At 40.7% G+C, this 19,664-nt stretch overlaps 1 protein-coding gene across 1 annotated transcript; it reads left to right on the forward strand.

The window, feature by feature from the left end:
- The first annotated feature begins 16,899 nt into the window (after positions 1 to 16,899).
- LOC138607569 (angiopoietin-related protein 4-like) lies at positions 16,900 to 19,664 on the forward strand. The gene is made up of 7 exons (XM_069680201.1): positions 16,900 to 17,402; positions 17,537 to 17,647; positions 17,755 to 17,842; positions 18,429 to 18,542; positions 18,661 to 18,756; positions 18,853 to 19,125; positions 19,244 to 19,664. Exons 1-7 carry the CDS (start codon positions 16,941 to 16,943, stop codon positions 19,423 to 19,425), a joined length of 1,326 nt encoding a protein of 441 aa, XP_069536302.1. The 5' UTR covers positions 16,900 to 16,940; the 3' UTR covers positions 19,426 to 19,664.

Genomic DNA, 19,664 nt, shown 5'->3' on the forward strand with positions numbered 1-19,664 from the left:
AAATGTTGATCTAGTTACAAAGTCTTTCTATGTTGTGTCTTACACCGCCCATTTATTATTTACAGAAAAAAAGATCAATTGTTTTCACGTCACATGTTACATTTTGTATGCCCTTTATTCTATTTCTACTGCCCTTTTTACCCTTTTAAACTACTTAACTACTTACACTACTACTTTTAAGCTACTTCAAATTTAGCTATGTAGGTAATATGTTCATGTTTAATTTTAGCTATCTTTGTTTAGCTTTGTCTGAACTGCTTTTAGCTGTATATCTATTTCTATATCTTGTATTTTTCCATTGTTTCAGTACATTTAGAGCAACTTTCCTTGCTTACTTTCCTTGTGAAGCTTAAATCCATTCTGCACACATCATTTAGAGTGTCCTTGTCTGAATTATAAAAACTAATATACTTCATTTTCCTCGTGGGCAAATTCGTTTTAAACTCAAATACTGCACACACGTAGATAACTCTAGAGTAGTACTTATAAATAAATAAAAATTCACAACATATAAACAAAGCAGCACATACTGTATCAATACCACAAATAAAACATTTCCCATTACATATAAACACTGTATTATATTTTGATAAATATACGCTATATTATTAAATTTGTAGTTTAAATAATATTTTATATCCAATACTACAATCATATTTTACTTTATTATGTGTTATGTTATAATGTTATAGCCCTACTGTTTTGCTATATTATATGCTATATTACTTTTCTGTTACATTTCTATATTCACTCACAAACTAACTAACTAGCATTACTTCATGATCATCATATCATATATTATTGAACTACTGTTATTTTTGTATTTTATTTCTTAACGTGTTTTTCTGTACTTTTTTAATGTCCTTGTACAGTTGAAAAGTCTGTTATTTTTTAGTGGGAATTCATAATTGCCTGTCACTATATTGTGCTTTTATTTTGAAGTTGGAATCAAATCTCCCTTGCCCTTTCCGGTATAACTGTAAAGGCTTTGATACATTTCTTGAGGTTGATGTCGCTTACAGCTCGGAGGAATTAATGACAGACAGCTAAATCGTGCAATGAGGATGGAGACCCTGAGCCTGTGGGTGGTGTCACAAGGGGGCGGGGCTTGTTTGTCTGTTTGGTCAAATGGCGCCAAAGTGACATGTTGAGTTTGATATTTGTTCAAGTACGCAGTGCCAACGTTGTCCCACCCACATTACAATGTTTTTCCAGTCGCAATGTCAGAATAATTCAAAATTTAGCGTCCTCTGTGTCTGCTTTAGAAGCCATGTTTTTTAATAGTTTTCAGCTCATCGTGTAGAGCCTGAATATTTATATAAGAGACTCTATCCGTTTGTTCATATCAAAGTCAACCAGCACTGATACAACTGTTTAGATGTTAAGATGTTTGCAAGCTACATTTCTTAATATGAAAAAAGCACTTCAGCTATCAGTAATAAAGCCCCATAAACTGTAATATCTGTCATCCAGCAGCAGAGGGCACTGTTGACTTTCAGGTTGAAGGTTGAGGATTTTTGTACCAGAAACAAACCATCTCAACAGTCTGCAACAAATTCAAATCTATTTGAAGAAAAAAAGACACATTTGTTTGTGTTGCACTCGTAAACAAACATTTTCTTTCATCTGTAGAAACTGTAGAAAATGTCAACTGCTGGACCAGCAGGCTGAAGTTGGTTAATTATTGAAAATAGTGAGTTTATCATAATAAAACTACAGCAGCAAGATGTGGACAAAAGTTAATTACTCCTCCTAATCAACCATGCGGTGTCTTTATTCAGTTTGAAGCCGATTTCAACAAGGGAAAGACACCTATCAAAGACAAATAAAGCTCCTTCTTTCTAGATTTGTCATGATTTTTGTCACATGGCCTTCAGTCAGTGTTGTGAAATCATCTTGAGAATTGATCTATGAGCAGCAACGAAAAAATAACTGTGCCACAGCTGCTGTGAAGTCTAAATGCAATCGTCTGGTTTGTATCTGTTGCTCTGGGAAATGACAAAACCATCAGAGAAACAGACATTTTTGTCGAGGGGAAGTTTCCCCGCCTCCGGCAGACAGTTTCTCTCGTTGCTTCTAGGAAATTGAATAAGGTTCATATTCAGTTTACCACAACCTGACTTATTAAATAAGGGGGGGTCCACTTGCTAGCTTTTACCCAGAGTGTCAGCCGCATCTGGTGGTCTTCCTCTCTGTCTTCCTCTAATGATTAAGTTCAATAAGAATAAATGTGATAATCTCTTGTTTTATCACATGACTCAATATGCTGTGGAAGCCCATTAGATGTGGTTCAAATCTTGGAGATACTGGTAAGAGGAACTTTTTTTAAATCAAAAAGGGGTTCAGTTAAGACCTGTTACCACATGATACATCAGACAGTAGTATCTCATGACATTGAAATCCTTTTTAAAAAGCAAGGAGATGGACTATGAGTGAAGTTGTGTTTCATAGTGACTCTTTTTTTTTTTACAGATAACACTAAATACGCAAAAAATATAATCCCTTCAGAACTCTCGCAGCTGTTTTCATCTTAATTTCAGCTGGGAAAAGTGTGATTTGGGATGATTGGTCATCACATGAAATCAACCAACTCTTTTCATCCAGCTGTTACTAAACCTGAAATCTGAAAATACACAGTGACACTTTGAGCAGGAAAGTTTGGTCCCTCTGCGTCCAGAGGGAACAATGCACGCATTGGCAGGTCAATGCAACCTGGCAGAAACAACAAAACACTTAATGAAGGAATTAATGATCAGCGTGTCAAAACACAACACAACACCACAGACCCAGGACAGGCAGAGTGATGGGGTCAACAACTTAAACCTCACTGAGGTCAAACCGTCCCACCCAGGCAAAACACACTTATCAATGCCAAACACAGCTCTGTGATGGCTTTGAAAAGACCTGGGCTTTGGAGGTATCCAAAACTGAATAGCTTCCAATAAATCAGGTCATGCCTTACCTCTGTACGGTGCACTAACACTTAAGAGAGCACAGGCAGATATACAAAACTCAAGCAAAACATCAGCACACACATCCATCCATCCGTTATCTATACCACTTATCCTGTTCAGGGTCGAAGGGGGCTGGAGTCTATCCCAGCTGTCATTGGGCGAGAGGCGGGGTACACCCTGGACTGATAGGTAGTCAATCACAGGGCTGACACACAGAGACAGACAATCATACACTTCTTTGTATTTGTATTGTATTGACGTTTTGGTCAGCAATGAACCTAACGAGCATGTCTTTGGTCACTGCGGGAGGAAGCCGGAGTACCCGGAGGTAACCCACGCATGCGGGGAGAACTATCATTTTGTCCTTCACCAACTCATCTAGTTCCAATAATATAAGAGTCTGCTGTGTGATTCAGAGGTACCAGCTTGATCAATGTAGACATACACAGGCTGCTGTGATGTTAATTAACAGTATTGAGAACACCTGGCTGAGGCGGAGTGATATACAGAGTGAAAAGTCCCAGTGATGTCTCTATATTGCCACTCATGGAAGGCCTCTTATCCAATCAGATTACTTGGCCATATTACTTGACTAACTGCTGTATGTTGTTGTATATTCTCCAGTTATTGTAACATTTTCTCACTGTGCATGTGGTATTTTCTTATCCTATGTTACCATCTTTGTTTTGTTTTGTGTGGCCATATCTTTGGTTGTTGGTGACGACCAAAACAGCTAAAAGAGAGAACATCTTAACGTAAGTAAATATATATTTTTCTGCCATAATTTTCATGAAATACTAAAAATATAAAATGTTGCTTCTGGTCTGATCGCTGCTGTGAGGAGAAGACTGAAGTTAACTTTGAGCTTTAACGTCCAGCTGTCTGCCTATGGTGACCCTGAGTTAGTGTTTGTACGAGTAGACCTCTCCGATGGGCCGTGCAGATGGAGGAAGTTGCTGTTGGCTCAAACTATTGAGACCTTATATGACTGCTCTTTCCTCCAGGTCGGCCTGACCGCTGTCCAGTTGGTGACGTTCACAGAGAATTAAATCAGACCCAAGAGACGTGAACACACCCTCATCCTACCAAACCCTGTTCTACCCTGTGTCACATAAGCCAGCCGTACTGCAGCTGATGCCTTTTAACCTGATTCAAATTCAAAAATAAGAAGAGAAAAAAATCTTTTTTTTTTTTATTCTTGAGAGTTTATGAAACAGTCTCAATTTAATATGGACGCCTCTAACAATAGCTGCAAATAACATTACAGGGGCAGCTGTGGCTCAGTGGTAGAGTCAGTTGTCTTTCAATTGGAAGGTTGGAGGATTGATCCCCAGCTCCCTCAGGCTACATGTCAAAGTGTCATGGTTTAGAGTAATCAATGAAGAACACTTGCAATGGCAGGATGGAGAGCTCGCTACACATAACTCATTTTGATTACAATAAAAATTAGTTGTTCATCTCAGTAAACACATTAAATGTTTAATATATTTATCAGTAATGAAATGTTTGCCACACCTGCTTGATCATTTGGGGTTTTAGTCATGAACACAGTATGAAGAACCCTGATCATCAAACTTTACCAAGACAAACAACTCTGGTTACAGGTGAAATTTCACACCTTGTATTTGTGCTTCTTTTCTTCACCTCTGTCATCCATCATCAGTTACACGCTGTGATTCCATGAAGGAGTAGAAACCTTTGCACACAATGACCGGCCGGGGAGGAAAAACACAGTCTGAGGCCAAACACGAGCGGCTCGTTATCAGAACAAAGCCCCGTAAAGTTATTTCCCCGCACAGAGGCGAGTGATACTGACAGGATGGAGATAGGAGGATACCTGTCTGTCAGAATCAAAGTCCACACACGCTGGCAGAAAAACATGTTTTCTTCACAGCAGCCTCAAGGAGAGGCGAGTCTGAGCCAGACAGGAAGCAGTCATAAACAGGTTTGAATCGAGGCCTCGGAGGAGGGAAACAAGCTCCTCGTTAGGCTGCAGAGAAACAAGTTTAAACAGCCATAAAGTCATTATTGATTAAACCGCTGAATATAGCAGTCCAATAATCATTTACTGTAGTGTATTAACATTATTGTCACAAAATGTCAGAGTCCAACACATTTTCTCAGAGCTGAAGGTGACGACCCTAAAGCATTTTTTTCATACAGAGAGAAGCTGATTCAGTTAAATGGCACTATTGAGGATCAACTGGCTGCAATTTGGATTTGATTCGTTTCCTGCCAATTGAGTCGTAAGTCAAGTAGGAAGTTAAACAGCAAAGGAATTTGAGGGGTGGTAGTGCCAACGAAAAGGACCAATGGCTAATAATCGTAGAAGTCAACCTACTGACTACCTGAATGCCCTCATCCAGGTCTACACTCGGTCCTGCCACTACGCTCTGCCAATGAAAGGCGTCTGGTCCTCCCATCACAACAGGGCCCTAAGTCACAAACTAGACTCTTCTCCTCAGTAGTCCCCCTGGTGGTGGAACGAGTTACCAAACTCCATTCGGTCCACAGATTCCCTTTCACTTTTATTGATGCTACTGATGATGTCGATGAAGATGATATTGATGATGATTTTTCTGTTTTATTTTATTTAATCTTTATTTTACCAGGAAATAATCCCATTGAGGTACAAGATCTCTTTACAAGTCCCGGCCACGGCAGCATAAAAAGTTTCAACAGACTAAAAACAGCGACATAAAAGTTTCAGGTACAGAACAGACAACAGACTAAGACAGGCGAGAAATTTATCTACCAATAGCTCAATAGCATTCAGCGCTAGGACAGTTGCGTTCACTGATCAAATGCTCTTTAATTCGGCTCCAAGGTAATGAATTGCTAAGGTGACCCTGTAGCTCAGACCAAGAGGAGGGAGCAAAGCACTTTTACCGAAGACAGATTGAGTTTGAGGACTTGATGTGTCCATATGACCGGAGGCTGCGACCACTGAAAGTTTCAGGAGACAGTAGAGAACATAAGTGAGAAGGCAGTTCATGTAGTATCACATTGTAAAGAAAGATGTACCAATGTTCCATCCTGCGATTATGTAATGAAAACAAGCCAACTTTCTCATACAACATGCAGTGATGTGTGCGACCACACACGAATTGCAATGCCACAAGAAACACTGAGTCCAGCATTTTCAGAGAAGATGAGGTAGCGTGCACATAAAGAATATCACCGTGGTGAATAACTGATAAAAATGTTGCTTAAATGAGTTTTTTTCTTGCAACAAAAGAAAAACAGCGTTTGTTTTCATAGAAGTACCCTAATTTTCCTCTAGGTAGAAAGCCAAATATTTATATGTTGTCACACGTTCAATAACCTCATCCTTCAATGTAGAAATCTGATGACCTTCTGTACATGTCCGCTTTGACCTTGAGAAGTACATAATTTTAGTCTTATTTGGTTTAAGTTCAAGTCTTAATTTCCAGAGATTCCTTTGTATAACATTAAAAGCAGCTTGTAGGTCATTTGTTGCACTAGCTAAGGACGATGAAGAAGTATAAAAATGAAACTTTGTGTCCTTAACATTTTCGTCTATGATGACAATAAAAAAGAAGAATCGCCTTCTATACACCCTGTGCGTCACCTCTGCGCCTTACATGTGGGCGCCACTTTAACCTGAAGTTGTAACATTGTAAGTTGTTAAGTTAAACCAACACAGAAAAATACACCAGACTAAACATGGTGACATCACAACAAAGACTGATTAAATGATGAAAAAAAAAGTCTTGCTTTGATTTTTTAGATTTGTTTACTTTATGTGAATTTATTTCTACAAGTAGGGGTCTTAATGGGAACAACTACTTCAATCTGTCATATTTTTCTGCTTTGTTTCCATAAATTGAACTCCTATCTCTGTTTTGCCTTTGATTCTTTCTATGTGATGAGCACTATGTCTATGTGGAAACAGATTTTGGTTATATGGGAAAAAGACCAACATAGGACACAACAAGATTCAGATTAGTGTCTCTGTATGTTAAGATTATTCCCACAACTCAATAAAACCCATAAAACAATGAAGCCCATATGACTTGTGAGTGAAAGCCGTAACAATCTCTTCCCATGTGGTTAGAAATACAGTCGTTTGTTTCCCTTTATCCTCCCTCTCCTCTGGGTTTCCTCCTGGTTTCTGGGTAAAAGGTGAACTGTGCAGGAGTGCGATTTGAACTGTGTCACAGGAGGTCACGGCCAGGCCGAGCGTTAAGTAATGGGATGGAGGGAACACTGTGAGGCCACATGTGAGTAAATATCTGGACTCTGGACTATCTGGCGGAGGTTAACACCATGACAAAGAGAAGGTTAAATGGGGTTTATTTTCAGAAATGGAGCAGAGGTCGGAGAGGAATTCATCATTCTTACAATAAGTCTGAAAACAGAGAGTTTAAGGATGAGTTCTGGCAGATTGTCAGCAGTTTTTATGTTCATTTTTGTAATGTGTAAATGAATTATTTTTGTTAGAATAATAATAAAAAACTTTATTTAAACAGCACCTTTTAAAATAAAGTTACAAAGTACTTTCTAAACAATATAAAACCAGAAGACTAATGATGAAAATAAAGGAGAAACATTGAGCAGAAATGTGCTTTATATAAGAAGATAAACAATAATTACAATAAAACAATATTAAATAATTACAATGACTAGTAAAAAAAAAAGAACAGTCAAGTGAATGCCAATGTAAACAAATGGGTTTCAAAAAGTGACATAACAGATCAAATAACACTCAGAATACCCTGTCAGAGCACACTCAAAGTATGTTTGAAGAGCGATTTAAAAGAGGATAAGCAGCTTTATTACTGACCAGCTGTGTTTGTGTAAAGCGGATGAAGACACAGTGGTTGAAATGAAAACAAAATAAACAAATAAAACCACGTATGCCTGTAGATTTCAATGGGATAACATCAAACTGATTGCGGTGCGGAGAGTCTCCTGAGCGGCAGAAAACAAGACTGAAAAAGAGGCTACATTTGGGGACAGGATGCTCAGATTTTTCAAGATTAAAGCATTAACTCTGCCAAGACAAATAGTATTTACTTAGGACTAACAAATATCTAGCTGTACATAGTCCTGGGCAATAGATTGTTGACAGTATTTCTTTTATTTAAATCATTTTAGTTCAAGCTTACATTATACCTACTAATGACATGACCGAGAGGCAGGGGAATAAGGTATTAAAGGAACAAGTGCGGTCTGGGGACAGACCCCTGAGGTACCCCACAGGTTATCTTCACAGAGGAATTGCCAATTGTGACGCTAAAAGATTGATGTCATAGGCAGGAATAAGTATAAATTATCAGTTTGAAATAAAAGAACTAGAAGTGAAGACGTTCCAGCATCAGCGGCAAACAGCACGTCATTCATCACTTTGACCAATGCGGTCAGGCAATCAATGATTCAGTAACAACTTTTCCTAGCACGAATGTAACTCTTATTTCTGTTTATTTACATGTTCGACAAGTTGAGAGAACCTTAAGGCTGAGTTAAGGTGATTCTGAATAACACAACAAGAGGACGTCCCATACAAGCACGCCCTCTAAAGACAGGATGTAAAGGAAAATGATCACACAGAAGAAAAGAAGTGATTTTATGAGCACAAACAACCTCTGGTCTCAAACAACATCAGTGTTTTGATTGTGGAAGAAAAACAAAATTACAACCGCCTATTCAGTATCAACTGTCGTAAGTTGCACAGTAACTGCTGCTCAGTGAGTCTAAACAAGACCAAACGTGTTAAATGCTTCACATGATGTGCCTGTCAGACGGTTGACGATTGTTGGCAACCTTTTCGCCTCACACCTCAGATAGCTGCTGCATTCCATTATTTCTGACACTTTCCAAAACCAACAATCAGACATGTTGGCAGGTTTTAACATCTCTGTCGGGCACTCACAGAATGAAAACAACTTTTTCCTGCCACTTTTTATGTGTACAACCAGGATACCACTCTACTGCTGTCCCCAAATCAACTGTTATCTTGTCCTCTCTACAAATACTCACTGTTTAACCCTTCCCTCTAATGTGGTTGTCCACAGCAGCTATAAAAACGTTGCCTGCAGACCTGGTCAGACAAGAAGTAGTTTGTTTCCAGCTTAACCCTTTCTTTATAGTCGCCAGCAGCAGCGACTTCAGCAGCTCTGTGACGCTGAAATGGTCATTGTCAAGAAAATCAAAATGTACGATGGATAAAGGTTGAGGTTAGAAAAAAAGTATTTAAAATTCATCCTGAGGGGAGCATGATTGTCTGCAGGAAATGTCAGGGCAATCCATCAAACAGTAGTCTAGATTAATCACTCTACAATGGTAACCTGTTGATGGAGCTACATTGAATATCAGGGGATCATCAAAATCATTAAAATCCATCATCTGGGGACAATGAATGCTGGTACAAGATTTGTGTCCATTAATTAAGTTGATATTGAAATATTTCACAGCGTAAGTGGAAAGTTTGACTTGTTGGTGACGCTTAAGGAAATGAATGGGATCCCTAAAGTCAGGATTTATCCTCAGGGGAACATGAATGACTAGATGAGATTTGGGATATTGCGGTCTGAAAGTGCTTTATCGTATCACTAACCCCTCAAGGTACTTTTGATGTGTAGTAACTGACAAATTAACACAATGAAACTTAAAGATACAATCTCGAAGATTTCCATTTTGGTGCTCTTGAGCGCCTCCCACTGGCGACAGTCTGTAATTGCCAGAGAGTTCTAATTCTTGCTCGCTTACATTTGTAGACTGTTTGCCTTCATCTGAGCGTCGAATTTGTTTCTTTTTTTTGTATTTTAACTTATTTTTGAAGGTGTATCTGTTGTCATCGATCTTTTCCTTGTTTGTTCAGCCATAGTAGATTACTGTTTCCCCGAAATGCTTACAGAAACCGGAAGTGCAGCTACTTAGCTCTGCCTACCCTCTCTGGCAGACCAACCACTGCTGGGTGATGGAAAACGGGTCACTAACTGGGCGCCACAGACACTGTCCAATCCATAAAAATGAGATATACTGCAAATGCAAAGGCTTTCATCAGTTGGCCATAGGCTCAATCACCATTGTGTTATCTCATCTGGTGATAGATAATGACTTAAAGGGATAGTTGGGATTTTTGCACACCAAGTTCTATGAAATACTTGGTGTACAATGGTGATCCATTTTCAACACAGAATCATCATCCTACGATTTCATATACTGCACCGTTCTTTTGGCACTATTTTCTCTCTTGACAAATCCAGTATAAATGGATCCCCATTGTCTGCTTGTTGTATTTCATGCTTGGTGTCCAAAAATCCCAACTATCCCTTTAACAGACATTTATTTACATGAACAAGTTTGAGATTGTTACTTTAAAGATAAAGGACTATGAATCTAAAACGATACATACTGTGCTTTACAGTCAACATAAGGATCATCAAAACACTCAGGAAAAATAAACCCTCTGTCTTACATGCCTATTCTTCTGCCACAGTCTTTGATCAGGGAGTGGATGCCTCAGGGGAAGCAACGCTGCTTTCTAGGTTAAAGGGCAGGCTGGATTGTAAAAAAAAAGGCAACAGGTCCTAAAGCGGGCGGGAACACAAGGATACAGATGCTGGCAGAGTGTGGAATCTAGGTAAAAGGTCGGTCTGATCCAAGTGAATGAACGGCCAACCCACGTTTGAATAGTAAATAACAGATGCTTTCAATGAGTCCCCTGTGGCATCGACATACGAAGCCGTAGAGCGCTACCTTTCACACACTTTTCTTTTGTGCCAAATGCCCTGAACTACCTCCCAAAACAGAGAGGCAAGTCAGAGCTGAAGCTTTCCAACGTCATATTTACAGTTTAAAATGAAATACTGGAAAAAATGTAAGTAGATTCATGGTGGTAGAAATCTGGTGTTTTTTGTCCTTGAGTTACAAATTTGTAAAAAGGACATTTTATTGCACTCTCACTGACTGGAAACAAGTGGCTAACTTAGAGATACAAGTGATGAAATTCAAATGAAAACAATGTAAAATATTGTCTTATGAGTTTATTTTCTGAACTGATAAAAGCTCCATTGTGAGAAATTTGACTAAAATAGTAGTTTCCCTTTTTTGCCAAGATGAAAGGATTGATACCAGCAACATGTCTGTAGCCTAGCCAATTATGAAACCGCAGCCAGCAGCTGATTAGCTTAGCTTAACATAAAGACTGTAAACCAGGGAAAACAGATAGATTGTGTCTTTGTGAAGCTAACAAAATCTGCTCTCACATCTAAAGCTCACTAACTAACATGGTAGAGTAAAAATGACACAAAGTTTAACGGCGGCTATACACTGGGCTGTTTCTTAGCAAAGAAGCAGCAAGAAACAGTCCGAACATAGTGACCCTTTGTATAACAAAACCTTATACAGTAAGGTTTTTGTACACTAAACAATAAATCATATCTTTATTGGTGATCATTTAAAGTCCTGGCTGGCAGATTTTGTTACCGTGACGAGAGGCAAGCTAGCTGCTTCTCCTGTTCTTAGCTAGCAGCCAGCCGCTAACCTATGCTAGCTGTAGCTTCATATTTGTGGTAAAGAAACGACAGTGGTGACAATCTTCTCATCTGACTACTATTTATCGTAATAAGTTTATTTCCATAAAAATGTAGAAACATGGTTGAACGTGCGATAGTTTCACCAATGTCTGAAAAATAAATGTTTTGGTGTTTTTTGTTTCCATGTGTTTGCATTTCTAGAAAAACAAGCCCATCCAAAGTCTCTGTCGGGCTAATTTTAGGCTTTCTATTGATTGATAGTTTTTTGGTTTCGGGGAACAGGCTGTGTCATTTGAGGTGACTGATAATGAGTACACCAACATGGAGCATCAGGACAAAAGCTAAATATATTTCCAGATCCTTCAAGCTGCAGAGTTTCTGGATGTTTTTGTAGCTCCGGGTTCACTCTCCCATCCCGCTGGTCTTGCTCTCCAGCTGTGCATGTCTGATCCTAAACAGAGTGGGATTTTCTGCCCCTGAGGCTGATGCAACATACCAGACACGTGACAACACCCTCACCTTTCACACACTAACCCACTGGAGCCTAAAAACACTGTGCTCCCCCTCCTCCAGCACCACCTCGCCCCTCTGTGAAGCTCATGTACTGTACATGTGCAGATCTGACGGGACATGTTGTGTTGTTGTAATCTGCACAGTTACAGTGCCCTCGAGGATTCGTAAACATTCAGGAATGTAAGATAATGTTGGTTGATTTATAATCTGCAGAAAACGACACTTAAGTCTGATGTTTGGTGAGAGTATCATCATTTTATCAGATAACAGCCGCTCAGTGTCTTTGCTAATCACACACGACGAAACGCAAGTTCAAACTTGTTGTCAGGTTATTATCTAAAAACAAATTATCAACTTTGAAGTGGACAAATTATTTTGTGTTTTTGGAGCATCACTCGAGTTTAACTTGCTTTAATTGATCTGTACTGGCTACATGTGTCAGAGCACGACAAGCTATAAACACAACAATGACATAAGAAAGCCTTATAAAGTCGGGCGCTTGTTTAGCTCAGCGGTTAAATGATGATGAACTTGTTAACAAACCGTTTATATATCTAGCAGTTATGGAAACACTTTAATCGGCAGTTTGGAGTTATATTTCTGGCCACCTAAGTCCAATATTTACTCCCTTTTATCTCTGTTTTTGGTCTACACCCTCTCCTAAAGGAAATACCGGGCTTCTAAGCCACTATATGCTGTAGTATGTTCATCAATCACATGCTAACTGTGTCTGTCAGCTGTTTGGTGTTAATCAGGGAGTATCCAGTATGTTTTGGGAGTTTTTTTTATCCGGAACAGCAGCTTGCTTTGGCCTGTACTGATGCTAAATCAAAAGAATAAAGCTGCGTGCTGGGAAACCAAAACTTTGAGCTGAAAGGTGATAAAATGTTCTGTAGAGCTGAGGGGAGCAAACTCAGGAGATAATTATCTGTAGGTCCATCACTACAAGCAGCCTCTTAAAAATGACAAACAGTCATTTGGTCTGATGTTCGTTCATAAAAATATCGGTGCAACTTTAAGATTTTTATAAAAAGGGGGCGCCAGTTTAACTCAGCGGTTAAAGAGCACAGTCCCATTTACAGATGCTCAGTCCTTGTCAATGCAGCGGCCCCAAATTAACCCTCGGCCCTTTGCTCCATGTCATCCCCACTCGCTCTTGCAATATTTCAATCTCTATCCACTGTCCTATCAAATAAAAGCAAAGGCCAAAAAAGTCTTTAAATAAAATGTTTCTAAAAAGGTATCAAATCTCCAGGTGAAAACGACCTGAGTGACTTGAAAAGGTCACTTGAAGTTTCATCTTATTTGCAGCTGTCTTGATTCAGTTGGAGCTGTTATAAACTTTCCACTTACAAAGTCATAATTACAAACGAGTCATTCAAACAGAATGCATTAACAAACGCCGTCATCTGAACACACCTTGAGATGAGACTGTCTGTGTCAGCTGGATGTGTCACTGAAGTTATATAAAGGAATACTGTTTGTTATGTAATCCATAATTGTTGCAACATCCACAATGGATATAAAGTGAAGCAAAATCTGCAAAGTATAGCTTATCTAAGCACCTAATGTGGAGAAAACATTTCTGAAACACAGAAACAAAGATAAAAGATGAGGATGACGTGTAATCTTTAGGGCTAAAATGCATCATTTATTAGCTGCAGTCTGTATTTGGAGTTTTTACAATAGCAACACATCAAACCAAAGCCCGTTATACACTGCGGTTCCGCCTCAGCACCGTAATGAAGCTCTGTCCTCATGCCACCTTTGTCATTCTACATTGGACCACCCAACGCCGGCGTAAAGCCGCCCCAGTGTGTGTTTTTAAACAGTGTTCCGGCGTTGCAGAAGCAAAACGTGCGCCAGGCGTGTTTCAAATACACACACACTGCGCTGTTCCGCCCTGTCGGCTCTGTAGTTTAGATGCCGTTTCGCCTCTGGTACGCCTCTGTTACTACCTCGGATGCCGGCTCAGAGGAACAATTTAGCCCCAACATTCCGCCTCCGTGCGTTCTACATAGAAGACAAAACGTAACTGTGCGTTCACACCGGACGTGAATAGACACGAATCTGTGGCGAGATTCCATACAAAGTCAATGCAATGACTCGAGTGACGAATACTGCGAATAATCGTGACGTGAATTTGCGTGAGTTGAAAAAATTGAACTTCCTCAGCGAATGTGCGTGGTCACGTGGTGTAGCGAAAGCCTATTAACATCGAGATTCTCCTGATGCCTTTGGTAACCATGGAGATAAGCCCCGCTTCCTCTCCTCCATTCCGGACGCGAAGGGCGAATATTTGCCTGTTATTTAATTGGATTTTGTCAAAGTCGCGCGAGTAACGCCAGAAACAGAGGCGTAATAATCCCGCCTTGAATTTGAAGTGTAAAAAGGGCTCAGGACTGATTTTCACTTTCAAGAGTCATACAAATCAAGAGAAATGAAGAAGTTGTGGCTTTTTCCTGAGTTTTGGTCCATGACTAATAACTTGCTGGCAGTCTGAATATAAATAGGCCTATGAACCTTAAAAACCCTCTCAGTTTCCGTACAAGCTTCATAACTTCCTGAATCTGAAGATTTAGTTGCATGACAACCACCACAAACGTAAATAAGACTGCATTTAATACAAACACGCAGATCTTCCTGTGTTAGAACGTCTGAACATTTCCTCCAGCTTACAGGAAAGCAGCTGTTATTGTAACTGCGCAGAGGCATGGACGCACGTCCAAACAAAACCTCACCGCGCTGCAGGACATTGTGTCCTGACGCAGCTGAATAAGATGATCGTAGCAGACACAATGCTCTGGCTCACGTCAGGAGGGCCGAGCAGACGTGCAGAACAGCAGACGTGCAGAACAGCAGCCTGCAGCGCAGATACGTGCACTAAATCACCAGCCAGCGCTACCTGTGAGGTCTCGGGATTGACTCGCTGGTATAGTCAGTCTAAAGTTTGACAGTGACAGTAAATGATTATGTAAAAGCAGGTAGATGTCCTGAAGCTATATTAAGAACTCAAGCAACTTAAATCAGATATCTGGTTCATATTGAGTCAGTGTTTGTTTTAGCTTCATCGACCTGTACTTTGTAACTGTACAAAAAGTTATGCAAATATACTTCCTCTCCGATAGTTTCATTTTGAGCCGTTCCTCTTCTTTCTTTTTTAATAATTAAAAAATGACTCAGCTGTTGCCGGTTTATATTTAACGGAGTCAAAGCGTGGGAGGATTCGGACTTTTCTTTTAGTTTCAGTTCAGTAAAAGCAGAGCCATAATTATTTAGCTTTGCACCATAGCAGTAACTTAGAAACAGCAGTCAAACATTTAGTTTTGTTGCCATTAAGTTGTTTTTTAGCCTCAATTGTTATTATTTCTTTTTTAGAGAAAGCAAAGCAGCGAACCCTCACAAAGTAGGAGCTGAAATAAAAAAATATTTGGCGATAAAAATGAAACTAAATCGAGAAATGTTAAAGGTGTAGCTTCTCTTGAATGAATCTTTCATCTAACCCTTTCATGCAAACATAACTGTAAGAGTTTACAATGAATTAACAAGCCCTCTTTTATTAACATCAACACAATGAGTCTCTTCTGTGGCTGATTTGGTCTTTAAAACACTTTTCTGAAACCTCACAAAGTCACAGTTTGCCAAAATGTACAGTTCCTGTGTTCCAGTGTTTCCCTGACATCTGCACCTCATCAGCACACCACGTGCCCGCTGTCTGGGTGTGTGTATGTGCCCGTGTGATTGTTGGATTTTTTTTGCTGTCAGGAATGAGGCCTGAGGGTTGAACTTTCCCCTACTTCTCACACTGACTCCTCCATCTTTGACTGTTCTCCAGCATTCCTGGTTCACGCTGCAGACACACAGCAGAGACAGGAGGCTGCTGCTCACAGAGATAAACAACAATATTCAACCATCAGGGTTTTATTTGTGGAGGACGGAGATACTAAATCTGAGAGGGCGGATTATCTGACTGATTAGGAAGTTACACAATTTCACCATTTTGTCTTTTTTCCAATCAATCACAAAAAGAAGAAGATTATAAAATCCTGAAAACCTTTTGAATGAACTGCTATAATAAAACATTATTATACTGGCTATAATAAAACACTATCTATCTACAGTGTGTCTGGGATTATTCTTAGGGACAATAAAAGTTAAATATTAATAAAGTTGGATCTTTACTTTGTAAATATATATATATATATATATATATATATATATATATATATTTACATATATAAATAATATGAACACAGGAAACCCCCAAGATGCAGATAAAAGCACCTGTGAGCCTGTTGATTATTTTGTGACACAGATAATTTGATTAATTGATCAAAAAAAGAAAATTAATCTGCAAATCCTAAGAATTATCTGGTTCCAGGTTCTCTGGTGTGAAAATTCACAGCTGTTTATGATCTTAAAGTTTTGTTTATTAAATATTCTGGGGATTTTGAACTGTTGGTAAGACAAACAAGGTATCTGATGAAGTCTGCCCTGGCTCTATGATATTGTTTTGGGCATTCGTCACCGTTTTCTGAGGTTTTATTGACTAAAATATGCAGAATATTTGAGTATGTGTGAAAGCTTTACAAGGAGAACAGCTGGGAAAGAGGCTGAAGACTAAAAAAGGATATTTTGCATGGTCCAACAAAAACTGTTTATTAATAACTAAATTCTTTAAAATACTTTAGCAGCAAAGATCTGAAAGAGAACAGACTTTATTTATCGTCTCTGTGTGTTTAATCAGTAATTTAGAGCTTTTATTGCATCATAGTCTTAGAACAGTTTCCACTATGAAAGACTTTCCACGCCCCCAACCCCCGTCCATCCCCACCTCCACACTCCGGCAGCCAACCAGAGCAGGCCTCTGCTGCAGCACTCGGCTATAAAAACCCCACAGTGCCATTGAGAAGCAGACACAGAGACACAGACATCAGCAGCGCTCACCTTGAAACAAGCAGACACAAAGATGAAGATGCCACAGCTCATCGTGCTCCTCCTGACAATTTTGATGCACGCAGCGTCCGCGTTCCCCTCGCAGAGCCGGGACAAACAGGCCTCCTGGGACGACGTGAACGTGGTGGCTCACGGCCTCCTGCAGCTGGGTCAGGGTCTGAAGGAGCACGTGGACAAGAGCAAAGCCCAGATGAGAGACGTCAACGCCAAACTGAAGGCCTTCAACGGCACGCTGGCCGACCTGGAGAGGAAGCAGAGGGAGCAGGGGGAAGCTCTGACGGCCATAAGCAAGGAGGCGGAGGAGAGGGAGAGGATGGCTGAGGAGCTGACCAAGGAGGTGCAAGTGAAGGTGGAGGAGGTGAAGAAGCAAGGCGAGGACATCCACTCCAGGATGGACAGATTGGAGCAGGAGGTGCTTAAAGAGGCGACGCTAGAGAGCAACAACAGCGAGCACACAGGAGCCACATTCATTCAGGTAAGGAGAAGAATACTTGTGTGTGGTTATTCATCAACTATATATAATCTTCATCCATCAGAGATCGTTTAAACTTAAAGACAATAATACATTTGAAACAAAGCTGTAACTTGTATTCTCCGGCCTGTTTCCAGAGACTGTTGGCCGCTCAGAACAGACGCATCGATCAGCTGGTGGAGAAAATCCAGCAGCAACAAGACAAACTGGAGAAGCAGAGTCTGCACCTGCAAACCCTGCAGAGCAAGGTGAGCAACGCCACCTCAAAATGCACCACAAGCCTTCCACTCATGGTTTTTAGCCGACGTTAAGAGCAAAAGATTACGTTGCTTGACCTTGCTGCTTGATCCACCAGGTTTCACACAAGAGAGTGAAGTCACACAGGCGGAGGGACGAAGAGACGGTCCTGAAGGGGGAGGCGGAGCTGAGCACAGAGACATCAGGTAAGAAAACAATCTGTCACACACATTCAGAGGTGATGGAGAGATGTCACAGCGAGGGCAAGGACACACTTTAAATGATGTTGGACAGACTTTGACCTCTCGGTGTTGTAAGAGGTTTAACGTTTTGAGTGCTCTGTTAACTGCAGAGTTTAAAGCATCACTCAGCAGCAGCTAACCTTTCACCTGTTTCCTCCTCACGTATAAAGAAAAACATCTCCTCCTATATTAAACCAACACTTGTAATATATTTAAAGGTGAAACACTAATACGTGAGAGAGCACACGTCTACAGATCATACACAGTGATCAGTCATGTATCCTCAAGTGACATAATAGCAGAAACAGTTCACCTTTGCACCTGATTTTACAATATTTGACTCGCTGGCAGAGCAGCTCAGTCCAAAGATCGGGGAAACTAGGACAGCCGCTTTTAAAACACACCTACTGTACTTTATGTAGGACGTGCTGAGCTTTGCATAACTATCTCAAGTAAGGAATAAAAACTGTTCTGAAAGGGTGAGCTAATCTGTCTCAACGGTCTGATGCTGACTCGTCACCTAATCAGTTTTCTGCTTCTGGTTTTCAAGGTCCGGCCAAAGACTGTCACGATCTGTTTGTGCGCGGGCAGCGAGCCAGCGGCGTCTACGCCATCCAACCAGAGGGCTCCCAGCCCTTCAAAGTCCTCTGTGAAATGACGTCAGGTGAGTCCCCAAAGCGCTCAGGATTAAACTACAAAAATGACACCATGAAGGTTGAGCAAGGTTTTTACCCATAAATACATAAAAACCCTAACCTTTTCTCTCTCTGCTCGCTCTGCAGAAGGTGGATGGACCGTCATCCAGAAACGTCTCGATGGTTCCCAGAACTTCAACCAGCTGTGGGAGAGCTACAAGAGAGGCTTCGGCAGCCTGAATGGTGAGCACAAACAAAAAGCAACAAAAAGCTCATTAAAAATCAGCTTCATCAAAACCTCAGAGGTGAAGACTAACCTGAACATCTCTCGTCCTGCAGGTGACTTTTGGCTGGGCTTGGAGAACATCCACTCTCTCTCCAAACAAGGACAGTACGTCCTGCAGGTGGAGGTCTCTGACGGTGCGGGGCAGCAGGAGGCTCGTTACGGATTCCAGCTTGACGGAGAAGAGAGCATGTTCGCTCTCTACCTGCAGCAGGAGTCTGAGAATAAGGTGAACATCATGACGACCGGTGCCTCTGGTGTTCCTTTCTCCACGTCTGACAGAGACAACGACCTCGCCAAAGACGTCAACTGTGCTGAGCTGCTCTCAGGTAAGATGCTGCACTCGCCCCTTCACCTCAACACTTACAAACAAAACATCTGGATGGACACACACACGGACGTGTGAGAATATAACTAAACTTATGTTTTCATTGTCTTCTGTTGCAGGCGGTTGGTGGTTCAGCAGCTGTGGTGAGTCAAACCTGAACGGCAGATATCCCAGAAGGCCGAGCGCGCTCAGACGACGTCAGTCCAGGAGACAGGGGATGTTCTGGACGTCCACAAATGGACAAAGCAGCTCTGTGAAGAGCACTCTCCTCAAGATCGCCCCCGCCACAATAAAGCACTGAGCAGATCCGGACCACAGAGCTCCAAAGAACTGAAAGCAGAATATTGTTAACTGTAAAATGCACATACGTGATCTCTGGATCCTCAGATATTTCTATGCTACGCTATACGATGAAGTCTGACTGGACTTTTCTGTCACATTGACAGTTGTAACTTTACTCCCTTTATAAGGGCTTCACCTCCTAATCTTATTTCACTGTGTTTAATGCTTTGATAATGTATAGTGTATGAATTTCAACAT

The sequence above is a fragment of the Semicossyphus pulcher genome, unplaced genomic scaffold, assembly GCF_022749685.1.
Source record: "Semicossyphus pulcher isolate SPU_LCO1_2020_fin unplaced genomic scaffold, fSemPul1.0.p SCAF_4, whole genome shotgun sequence".
In the NCBI taxonomy this organism is placed as follows: Eukaryota; Metazoa; Chordata; class Actinopteri; order Labriformes; family Labridae; genus Semicossyphus; species Semicossyphus pulcher.